At 44.8% G+C, this 12,500-nt stretch overlaps 1 protein-coding gene across 4 annotated transcripts in view; it reads left to right on the top strand.

Moving 5' to 3' along the window:
- LOC119595748 (histone-lysine N-methyltransferase MECOM-like) overlaps window positions 1-12,500 on the top strand; it is a 47,234-nt gene that overhangs the window by 26,174 nt on the left and 8,560 nt on the right. For 3 of the 4 annotated variants that reach the window (XM_037944882.1, XM_037944880.1, XM_037944879.1), the window contains exons 3-4: window positions 3,360-3,419; window positions 6,569-6,766. In XM_037944882.1, the coding sequence (XP_037800810.1) occupies window positions 3,360-3,419; window positions 6,569-6,766 (258 nt within the window). The remainder of the gene's footprint in view (window positions 1-3,359; window positions 3,420-6,568; window positions 6,767-12,500) is intronic. The other variant, XM_037944881.1, reaches the window with a different exon arrangement.

Below are 12,500 nucleotides of genomic sequence, written 5' to 3'. Positions count from 1 at the left end.
AGGAGGAGGAGGAGGAGGAGGAGGAGGAGGAGGAGGAGGAGGAGGAGGAGGAGGAGGAAGAGTAGAAGAAGAAGAAGAAGGAGGAAGAGAAGAAGGAGGAGAAGAAGGAGGAGGAGAAGAAGGAGGAGGAGAAGAAGAAGAAGAAGAAGAAGAAGAAGATGATGATGATGATGATGATGATGATGATGATGATGATGATGATGATGATGATGATGATGATGATGATGATGATGATGATGATGATGATGAGGAGGAGGAGGAGGAGGAGGAGGAGGAGGAGGAGAAGGGGAAGGGGAAGGGGAAGGGGAAGGAGAAGGAGAAGGAGAAGGAGAAGGAGAAGGAGTAGGAGTAGGAGTAGGAGTAGGAGTAGGAGTAGGAGTAGGAGAAGGAGAGAGAGAGAGAGAGAGAGAGAGAGAGAGAGAGAGAGAGAGAGAGAGAGATTGAGAGATGGAGGGAGGTTAGGGAGTACAGATAAGGAAATGGCAATGAGGAGACAAGGGAGTGAGACAGAACAGTTGATCAAGATAATATCCAGAGATGTGACGGCAATTACATGTTTACGAGAAAATAGCGCACCCACTTACTTTAGTGTCTGTGTGATGCGGAGTGCCGGGGAGAGTAGGGAAGGGAGGGAGGGAGGGAGGGAGGGAGGCGAAGTAGAGAAGGTCGCATTACAAGCAGGGTTGAAGTCCTTGCTGCTCGCGGTGGCATAGTCCTTTCGAAGGAGGCCTTTGCCAGGGCGCCGACGGTGGCGCTGGCGATGGCGGCGCCGAGAGAAGCCGGCGTGGATGTCCTGGGGGAAGATGTGGGTTGATGTTCCACCGGTGTTAATGGCGAGAGGAAGGGCTTTGCGAGGTAAGGGAGGAGAGCGGAGGTGTGCCCGGGTACTCTGTTGGTTGTATTGATCGTGGGTGTGGAAGGTGGTGGTGGCGGCGGGCAGCGGCTCCAGCACAGCCTGGCTCGTGCCAACTCCCCCCTCCTCCCCCCCTCACTTCTCTTCTGTTCCATTCCCTCGTCTCACCACCACCCCCCCTCCTGCCCCTCCCCCCCAACACCACCAGGCATGTGGCCACTCGACCCTTACAACCCAGCAGTGCGCCGACCCTCGCGTCCAATCCCTCTCCCTTCCCTCCCTCCCTCCCCCTCTTCCCTCACAACCACAGGAGGACATGATAATTTCGATGATTCATAGGGAATAGACCGTCCTGTTGACCCGGGGGATCCCCTGGCGTGTACACCCGCTACCGGTGGCTGTATTTTATCCTTTGCTCACTTCCACGTAGACCCACGCGTTGCGGGCTCGGTCTCCGTGGTCACTTCATCGCTCTTTCATAGGCCTTTCTCAACCCTTCCTCGTTGCTAGCGCGGCTTCATCTCAACTCCAGTGCTATTTTCCAAAGTGGGGGCTATTTTGAGACGGTTCTGCTTTCTTCTACTTATCTGAGAGTCATCCAGATAGTCATAGACTCAGAATATTAGCGTTTATTCATTCAGTCCTTTCTTTTCTGAAGGTATGTTTTTTTTTCTCTCTCTTCGCTAAAGCCCGGCAAATATCTAAGACAATGCTTCCTTCCAGCCACGGGTCTGGGGCTTTAACACACACCACCGTTGGCGTCGTCATAGGCAGAGGGGAAAAGGGGCGAGGAGAGGGGAGTGCGAAAGAGGGCTGGCGTGCCTAGAGGGGTCAGCCAGGAGGAATGGGGCGAAAGGCTACCCTAGCAGTGGTGCCTAGGGGATGACGCGCCCCGTGGGTCACTGTATTGATCCCCGGGTGCACGTGGGGCGGAGGAAAGGAGGGGAGACCGGGCAGCTTGTTTAAGAGGGGGCAGGGGGGGGCGGGGAGGGATGGGGGGGTGAAGCGGATCAGGGTGGTAGTGGTGACGCGTGCCAAGCGAGGCAGATCCGCAACGCACACACACGCACACGCACACACTCACTCACTTCTACGTACACACCTTATTCGCCCTCTTCCAGCGCAGTACCTTCTACCACCACACCTGCACTCACATTCCCCGCCTTACCACCCCCCGCCACCTGCCCTGCCCCGCTTGCGCCGCTGCACGTGTACTCAGCACAAACACTGATGTTGTGCTTTTGTTCGTATATGCCCCGACTGTAGCTTTCTAGAGCCACTGTAGTTGGATGGAAGGTGTTGCTCTAACCTAGAACAATGTTCACTTGATGTTCACTTGGTGTTCACCGGTGTTCGTCGCGTGTTCTATCTTCCTCTCCCTCCCCCCATTCTCGGCGTCGCTGTCTGCTGCTGGCTCGTTCTCCAGCTGATCCACGGCGAAGGGGAAATGTACAGCTTTGCAATTTATTCATTTCGCCTTGCAGCCGTAGCGCCCTTGTCCCCTCGTTAAGTCGGCGGTGGTGGGGGATGTGTCGTGGGGCTTCCCCTCACCAGGGCGCGGACTTCCGTGTGGGGACAGGGGGGTGGGGGGGAGGAGGGCCAGGAGGAGGTGGTGGGAGGCGAGAGGCCTGTCTATTGTCCACTCCCCCCCCCCCTCCTCCTCCTCCTCCACGCCCGAACACATGTGATTTACCCATACACAGATAACTTTCTCCCACTTTCTCTCTCTCTCTCTCTCTCTCTCTCTCTCTCTCTCTCTCTCTCTCTCTCTCTTCTTTCTCTCTCCATCTCTCTCTCTCTCTCTCTCTTTCTTTCACACACACACACGCATACGCACACTCAGCGACTGTTTAGTATTAACAGCATTAAGAGCAAGAGCGCCCATAACAACCTCACTGTTATGGCAGTGGCAGGGAGCGCAGGTGTGACAGCGGAGAGGACTTTGCCGAGGATCTAACTAAGGCAGAGTAACGCATGTGTGTTTCGTGTAGAGTTCTTCACCCTGATTTCTGTTTTGTTTTCCTTACGTTGACAAGATTTGGGTATTTATTTGTCATATTTCATCTCTATTTTTTTCCTGAAGGTACATTATGTGATACGTGAGAGGGAGAGAAGGAAAAAGAAAAATATAGATTGTACGTTGTTTACCAATAGTTGTTTTATGCAAAGTGTTTTACGCAGACACTGTCCATGGCTGTAAACCCTTTCTAATTTGCCTTACATTTTATTCTATCCTCTTGTCTCCCGGTATATCTGAAGAAAACGAGAAATGTATTTTTTCCGTCTGAGATTTGTAACTAGGGAATCTGCAATGAACTGTACGGACTCTAAGGGATTATCACATCACATGTCACACGACAGATACACCAAAACTGACGTAGAATCCAACTGGTGTTCTTGTATAATCAGTAACTGAAGGCAAACCATGAGTCAGAGACATAACAAGGAGCTTAAGAACACCACTTTCAAACAGCAGCATGTGTCTGATCTCCGGGCCTTGTTTTAGGTACCACAGAATGTGATCGAGTTAGACCGGGCGCAGGACGACTCCAAGACCACATTCATTGTAAGTCCACCACAACCCTGGATTCTGAAGCCCCGTGCTCGGCCCCGTCTCACCTCACTCACTCCCCTCTCTCCCCTCCCCTCCCCTCGTATCCCCTCGTATCCCCAAATATTAAACTCCCCACGCCAAACTCCCTCTCTGCAGAGCGTTCATCTTCCTCGCTTTGCTCATTACCTCCTCAGGTTATTGCCTCTGTTAAAGTTTGCAAATTACACATGCCGGAGAAACTAATCACTTCCATAGAACATTTGAGAACTTAGATAAAATGCAGTAAAAGGTGAATTGCGTTGGCACACGCTAAATTAAATAAATTTGTTTTTTGTATTTATTTCAAGTTCTGTATAATTTGCTTCCTAAGCTTCCTGTGTAACCCCAACAAGGCTTAACTTAGCACGCTGGATCCCGGGTCTTGTAGTAGCACCATTGCACATTGCTACCACTTAAGCCTCGGTGTACCATCGAGTGAAAAAAAAATGTTGGCCCAAGATGCACTCTGATTGCATTCGCTTTATAAATGAAAAGACATTCATTATTTAGTTTCACTTTGTTTTGTCAGAGGCACGTTTTCCCCCACGATGTTTTTATGGGGCATCAGGATCCAAGTCTTATCTCTCACGTTCTTACCACAACCCTGCCACCTGCTGACCCCTTCTCCCCCCCTCCCTCCCTCCCTCTCCCCGCCCTCCTCCTCCCTCCCTTTACATTACTACTTGGATTTTAGCAACACTTTTCAACTCTCCCTATTGTTTTCCAGCACCTATTCTATAAGAACCTATGTCATCATCCTTCCTTGTTCAAAGTCATAATCTGCTTGACCTTTTTGCCTCACTCTCCCACCCCTAACCGACGTTGTTTCCCATACCTTCGTCTCCCTTTTCCTCATCTATTTCCCATACCTTTACCTGTCCATTGCTTGTTAGAAGAACCACGTGTACACTACACGCATAAATCGCTTGTCTGATCAGATGCTCTCTGGGACGACCATTAGACCGCATTTACTAATATCGAAATTAATATTACTAATATTGTCCATATTGCTAAAGGGTACTAACACTGGCTATATTGTTAATGGTTATTGATATTGCCTATATTACTAATTGTTACTGACACTTTATATTAATTACTACACCCTGTACTGTTCCAATAGTGTAACTGCAGACCTTTGGGAAAACGCTAACTCCCTCTCCATATATTGCATGCAGTTGAATCTTCCCTTCCGCGGCCACCAGTTCAGGCAGCACGCTCATATCAGTTAATTATACTTACGCTACGTACTTAATTATCCGGAGGGAAGAAGAGTCACTCCCAGACATCTTTTAGGAACTGAAGTGAATGGCTGTCATCGCTAATTACCTGTTTATCAAATTGATCTGTTACGTTGCTTGCCGGTGGCGGAGTAAACAGATAAGGGTTCGGAGGCGAGGCGAGTCACGCGGTCCCAGAAGTGTTTGATCAGACTGAGCGATGATTTTTGCGAATAGAGTAGTGACTATCGTATGAGGTTCTATGCGATTGCTGTGGTTGTGTCCTTAACTTTGTTCGTGTTTCTTATTTCTTCGTCCAGGTTGTTGTACGTAGCGTTTGTAAAGTGTAGTATATTTATCCACCATTTTATTTGTCGAGTTGCTATTGTTGTTGTTGTTGTTATTTTTGTTATTAGTTGCACTATTTGTTTGCTGTTCAGTTTGTTAGTCATATTTGTTTTGTGTATATATTGCACACACACACACACACACACACACACACACACACACACACACACACACACACACACACACACACACACACACACACACACACACACACACACACACACACACACACACACACACACACACACACACACACACACACACACACACACACACACACACACACACACTCACGCCCAAACCCACACACAAACTTATACCCTTTATGTACTCTTTGGAATAACTTTAGCAGCTTAGTCATGAGTTACGCCAAACGTGATAATTAACAGAAACAAAAACAATAAGCAGACCAGATCTTGGCATTGTGCATATGGCAGTGCAATTGCAGTGCTCTGTCTCCTTTGATCTGGCTCGCGTTCGGAGGCTGGGTCTGAGATGCAGGTCGTGTTTTGTTCATATATATATTTTTTAATTATTATGATTGCTGTTTCAGTCGCCTGATATAACTGCTGTGTGTTGTTATTTAATGTTATTATCGTTATTGTTGATATTTTTATTGTTTTTTTATGTTATAGTTATTGTTGTTATTGTTCTTGTTTTGTTATTATTATTATTATTATTATTATTATCATTATTATTATCATTATTATTATTATTATTATTATTATTATAATTTTGTTATTGTTTTTATTATTATATTTTTGTTATTAATGCCACCATTAGTCATTAGTTATTATTCTGATTATTATATTTCACTATCATTATTTTTGGTTACATATTTTAACGACGAAATTAGATGGTTTTTCTCGTGACGGATTTTTTTTTTCAAGTGACTGTCCTGACGTATCTCATTAAGTGTAGATATTTATTGCCTGTTTATATCTCTGCTTTACATATTTAATCAGTTTTCAGTCGAGGTGTAATTTTTGTTGTAGAGTCGCTATGTCTTGCTCCATTTTGCCCACACCTTAACGTTATAACTTTAGACTTCGTTGTATGCAAGTTATTATGCATGCTTTGTCGTGGAATTCTGAAATGATGTTTTTATTAGTGTGTTGTAAGATTATTTTGCGCATCATTTTAGATGTTTTGCTCTGTTTGATATTTATAATAATTTTTATTTTGTTTTGCATGTGGATGGATATATTTTTTTAAATGAGTTTGTATCTGTGATGAGGTATTTGAAGAGATTATTTGTATATATATATATATATATATATATATATATATATATATATATATATATATGTGTGTGTGTGTGTGTGTGTGTGTGTGTGTGTGTGTGTGTGTGTGTGTGTGTGTGTGTGTGTGTGTGTGTGTGTGTGTGTGTGTGTGTGCGTGTGTGTGTGTGTGTGTGCATGCGTGCGTGCGTACGTGCGTGCTTGTGAGTGATTGAGTGCGTGAGCCGTGTGTGTTAAGGGGATGAGTGTGTACCTTTTCTATCCGTCTATTCATGGCTCAGACACTAACAGCAGTTCTTCCCTAATGTGCCTGCAGGAAGGATACATCAGCGGCGACTCCCCGCACCCCGTGTACCTGGTCTCTAGCGTCGGGGGCCTGGCAGCCACCGTCACCTCAGGCAACTCAACGCCTTCCCACGAAGTCAAGGTCGAGGAGGAGGACCCGCTGGACGACAACAACTCCTTCAGCGACGACCCCAACTCCGGCATAGGGGAGAGCGAGGACGGATCCTTGGTAAGACGCCACGACATGACACGGGTCGCTGGGCTGTAGGGTGAAAACAAGGGGTAGGGAGGAGGCACGCGGTTTCCCTCCGACTCTTTGGAGACTTTCGGGAACCTTTTGTCTGAAGTGTGGTCGACATTTGGGGGGGGAGGTTGGATGGGACTTTCCAGACTGACGTTTGTGGGACGTGTTAGCTCGGTTCTAAGGTTTAAGGAGGTATATAACACAGGGCTTAGAAATCCGTATCTTCTGGGCACTGGGCATCCTAATCTCAGGCTCATGTTCTGTGCTTCTTCACTCAAGGCACTATTCCCCTTCTAGAGCGATTTGCAGTAGACCAGCCACAAAAAAAAAACACACAAAAAATCACATCTAATATTAATAGTCACATAGATATCCATAGATATAAATAGAATTAACAAAGTGCCGAGTCCTACACTGATTAGGATTTTAAGCTCTTGTGTCGTAGTACTTTTAGAGAAGTTTTGCGTCGGTTTATCTTACCTTTTTATTTTTCTTAGGGAAGTGGAAGTGCGTTGGCATTATATTCTTATATTCTTAGTTTTACTATTATAGGGCATGACGTTTGATATATCTCTTTGTTTTTTCACGATTTAAAAGGACATTCCTGAAGTATATATACACACAAGTTTTTTGCGATTTTACAACCCTTAAGTCTATCCAAACGGTTCGTAAATTTGCCTTCATTATGTTCAGAGCGAAAGAAGATGCGATCAGTCATTCAGGATGTCAGAATGAAGTGGCCATTGAAATTTAAAGCCCTTTTGACTCGTTGCATGTTGCATGATTGGTAGACTGCATGCACTCGCCTTCATACCTGGCCCCTGGTTGGTCCCCTCCCCTCGTGTTTGTTGCCAGGCGCTGGGGTGACTGTGATGTCGAATCTCTAACAGAGACTTCATAGTTTGAGAGTAAGGAATAAAAGCGCGTTAAGTTTATTTTGTTTTGTCCAGGGACGAGGTGTTTTGTAGAAATCGAGAAACATTACGAAATACTGATATATTTTCGTTCTTATCTCTGCGATCAGATGTACAGTTTTATTTTATATTGTTTATGAGCTGAGCGCCAGCTCCTCCGCCTTTTCATCGTAAACAAGTCATACTTTCAAGATTTTTTTTTCTCAGGGTGTCTTAATCGAGTCTTGGGGAATGTTAATACGATATCAGAATCCCATCTAATATCTGAATAGCGGACGATTTAATAATAGCAAACAACTACGATTTCTTGATAGACATAAGTTACTCACAACCAAAATACCTTTAGAGATTTATTCGAACGGAAGGACCTTTCAATCAAATTCTCTGTCAGTCATAATCAGTTCTTTCAAGCGACTCAGTGAATCGGCGAATGAATGGCATCACAGGTCTTGCTTTGCTTCTCTCAGTTCGTCCGAAAATTGCATGACAGACAGACCAGTTTTTTATGCAAGACTGTGATGCTTTTCCTCTGAGAGTATGTTCGCCGGAATCACAATAAGTGAGAGGGTGACGCAGGACCCGTGTTACACGTCAGGCGCGTCGCCCACACGTAACACGAGCGAGTAGGACAGCAATCGCTCGCTTGAGGTTCTCGCGTGACGCACACGGTGAAGGAATCGAGATCTTCAAGTCGTTCGTCTTCTGTTTAGATTTTGTTTTTGTTTTTATTTGTCCTTTTTTTGGTTCTTTGGTTGATCGAGGATCAGTTACATGACTTGGCTTTATTTGTGATTAGGGTAATTCTTTGTGAACCCCGAGGCTTAGTTGTCAGGAACTTGAGGTTCAAAAGGTAAAAGACTCGAAACTCGAAACTGCATGCATATATATATATACAGTAGTGTGTGTTTGTTTGTGTGTGTGTGTGTGTGTGTGTGTGTGTGTGTGTGTGTGTGTGTGTGTGTGTGTGTGTGTGTGTGTGTGTGTGTGTGTGTGTGTGTGTGATGGCATGTTTATCGTTAGGGCTTTTGTGGTAGCAGTGTATCTCCTCTTACTTCTGCATGGGTGATGGCAACCTAACGTTACTGCAAAGTAGCCATTGCATAATTAGGCCCAACTGTTGACATTTATTAATGATTTAGACTTAACCATTTTCTCGCTATTTCAGCTTATTCCCATTTAGCTTCTCTTGATTATGATTAATATCATACCTTTTAAAAGTCAATATTTTTTTTGTTTTTGTTTTGCTAACTAACTGACTATTAATATAACCAACAATCTAACTTGATGATGCCCAATTCCATGTATAATTATGTAGGAGTAGTGTAGTACAAACTAACAAGTCCGTCCTCACGCCACCAAGTACCCACCTTGTTATTTTCGACTCACGTTGTAAGTTTGAAGAATGCAGATCAATAGGGAGCTCCCTGGTGTTAGAAAGACGCCGGGCTGCCGTATGCTTTGGATCGCTCTGGCCGGGGATTGCATCTCTCCAGGGATGAGGGGGGAGGGGGAAGGGGAGAGGGGGTCCTGTGTGTTCTCCTGTCTGGCTAGGAGACTCTGAGGATACCTGGGGGTCTTCTGCGATCTCCCTCTGTGTCTGTCTCTCTCTTTCGGTCTGTCTGGTTCTGTGTTTTCTTTCTTTTTTCTCTTTCTTTTTTCTCGTTTTCCTTTTTTTCCTCTCTCTCTCTCTCTCTCTCTCTCTCTCTCTCTCTCTCTCTCTCTCTCTCTCTCTCTCTCTCTCTCTCTCTCTCTCTCTCTCTCTCTCTCTCTTTCTATTTATCTGTTCATCAATCTATCTCAATCTCTATCTATTTGTCTGTCTTATTTCCTTCCTTTCCTCTTTTATTCGCTCGATTTTTCTTTCTCTCTTGTTTCCTCCTCTTCCTCCTCCTCCTCTTCCTCCTTCTCCTCTTCCTCCTCCTCCTCCTCCTCCTCCTCCTCCTCCTCCTCCTCCTCCTCCTCCTCCTCCTCCTCCTCCTCCTCCTCTTCCTCCTCCTCTTCCTCCTCCTCCACCTCTTCCTCCCCCCTCACGATCGAAGCAAGACCTCCGTTCGAATCCAAGTGCATCGGATATGCTGTGCAGTTCACATAAGTGCAGCTCGCAGTATGCAACGGAGAGCGACAGAGAGAGTCACATAACACCTCTGGGGAAACCAAGTATCTCCGTCAGAAAAGCCAGTCCGAAAGTACGCATCGGACCGGCTTCTTCATCACGGTTCAGCTCGGCGTCTATTCGGCAACAGGATGGCTCAAGTATTCATGAATTATCCGACGCATTGCCATTTTTAAGTGTATTTATACGTTGCCTTGGTCTCATTGTCACGTCGATGTTCGATGATGTACAGACATATTATCCTGCGTGGAGTGTACATTTGCGCAAATGTACATTACACGGATAGTGACGTATGTGCGTAACCTTGGCATCGTACAGGTGCACGCCGGTGTGGCAATGCGCGGTTGTAGGTTACCTTGGTGGAGTCGAGAGGGTGGTTTGGCGTGTGGACGGACAATAACCTAGCGGTGGTTGCAGGCGACGTGTTACAGTGACGATCTGCTGGGTGTGGCGCGGGACAAGCTGACGTACCCGTGTCGGTACTGCGGCAAACGATTCACACAGACGGGCACGTGTCGCCGCCACGAGCGCCTCCACACGGCGCCCAACAGCTTCAAGTGCCCCTTCTGCCACAAAGGCTTCAACCGGAAGTACCGCCTGAAGGAGCACATCGTGGCGTCACACCCGCACTACGCCGACGACGGAGGCGACCTCTCCGTTATCATCAACTCGTCGGCCACGACCACACTAGCGTGAGGGCGTCGTCCTGCTGCAGGAGGGTCGCGGGGGCTGAGGACGGGGACGCGACGCCCCCGCCGCCGCGGAAGGGCTTGGCGCCAGTCCCCCCGGGCCCGTCCTGCCCCAGCACATATGCTGCAGCTGCCCACACGTGCCTGAGGCCCGACACCTGCCTCGCCGCGGCATGACGTCATCGCTAACACTGACTAACAGCTACATTCCACGCTGTATTCCTTGGCATTTTCCTCAGTCCAAAGACAGTGCAGGCTAAATGCTACCAAAGTTACCCATGACTAACCGTAACTACTAACATTATATTAAAAATAACACTAACCCATGAGTTCAAACGAGTCATAGATATATATTATAATGTTATGATTTTTAATTAATTCAGGATACCAAATGTTTCCTTTTATAAACATTATCGAGTCAGTTATATGTACTTAGTTGCAATGAAGGATCTGAGTCAGGTCATTGACCCCAAAGACTTACCAAAGCTTGTGTACTTATTATTGAAATGTACTTATTATCTCGTCATTATAAATTGGTATGATGATGTACTTGTGTTACTGTGGATACGCAACAAAGTGCGTCTCCTTGGGAGTATGTTTCGAGTGTTTTATATTTCTGCAATAGGAACTAGGTTTGTTTGTAACGTATTTTCTATTTTTAATTCTTTTTTTTTCTAATCGTGTCCCATATTCTTTGTATTTATTGATTTTCTGTTCTAAACACAAACTGTGATAGGAGAATCTTTAATTAGTGGTTAAGCCGGCACCATTTTCCAATATTTTCCTTTGTTTCTTAATCCTCTTCCTTTGTTTTTTTATATAAATTCTTTAAAAAGGTTTATTTTGCACGTCCAATGCACCCCCTCCCCTCCCTTTTTTTCCCCTCCTTCATCCTCACCCTTTAAGGATGAGAAAACCATCCGTTTCCTTGGCAGGAATCGGTCATCCTGTGAAGCTGTGTCGAGACAAAAAAGGACACAGTAGAATCCAGTTCGCAAATCAAAAGGGATTTTGGTACAAGATCTTGCTATAGGGTGTTGGATTGTCCTGCCTCGTCTTTCTCTTATTGCCCTGTACCCTCTCCTGTTCCCTTGTCCACTTTCGAAGTTCATTTTTCTTCTCTTATTTTGTTTTATGTGTTTGTAAACAATCAGTACCTCGTTTCTCGTGCCTGCGGCTTGATATATATATATATATATATATATATATATATATATATATATATATATATATATATATATATATATATATATACATAATATATATATATATATATATATATATATATATATATATATATATATATATATATATATATACATATATACATATACATAAACACTCCTATATATAATGTATGCTTCGTGTCTACGGAAGCTCACATGGACCAGAATCTCATTAGTAATGCATAGTCTCATAGTCCCAATGGATTCAGCTCAGCATTTCACGATTCGTAGTTGTATTACTTTAAAGGCTTAACACCACCTTATACCATCTCTACTGCCAAGTACATACAATACTAGTCAAAAAAATTATTTAATATTTTAGGGCGAAAGACAACTCTACTCATATTTTCACTAGATGTTGATAGTTTTTATTTCGTAGGTTAGTTGAACATCCAGAGTCACGGGAGCTGACAGTAAGCGATAACATTGTGTGAGATTACTCCGTCACGTGCATAAGAATCCCTCTGTCCCTTCCAGCCTTCTTGTATGAAGACTCTACTTCCTCCATGCACTTTGAAAATAAAACGTTTTTTCGTTTTATCTCTTCTCATTTAAAATTCATGTTTTTTTAAATCTATCTTTCTCTCTTTCTCTCCTTTTGGTTCTTCTCATATTTCTTGTTTTCTCACCACCTGCTAAAAGCCGCAGACACGAGTATCCCGCTGGCACGTCAGACCTTTAACGTCTGATTATTTTTTTTTTCTCTTTGTTGAGACCCAGCATTTAGAGTCTACATGTTGAGCCAGGTTGTTATGTATGTTATGTGTTTTATTACTT

The sequence above is a fragment of the Penaeus monodon genome, chromosome 36 (assembly GCF_015228065.2).
Source record: "Penaeus monodon isolate SGIC_2016 chromosome 36, NSTDA_Pmon_1, whole genome shotgun sequence".
Taxonomy (NCBI): Eukaryota; Metazoa; Arthropoda; class Malacostraca; order Decapoda; family Penaeidae; genus Penaeus; species Penaeus monodon.
The sequence above is the reverse complement of the archived record's forward strand: the minus strand, read 5'-3'. Positions and strand labels throughout refer to the sequence as shown.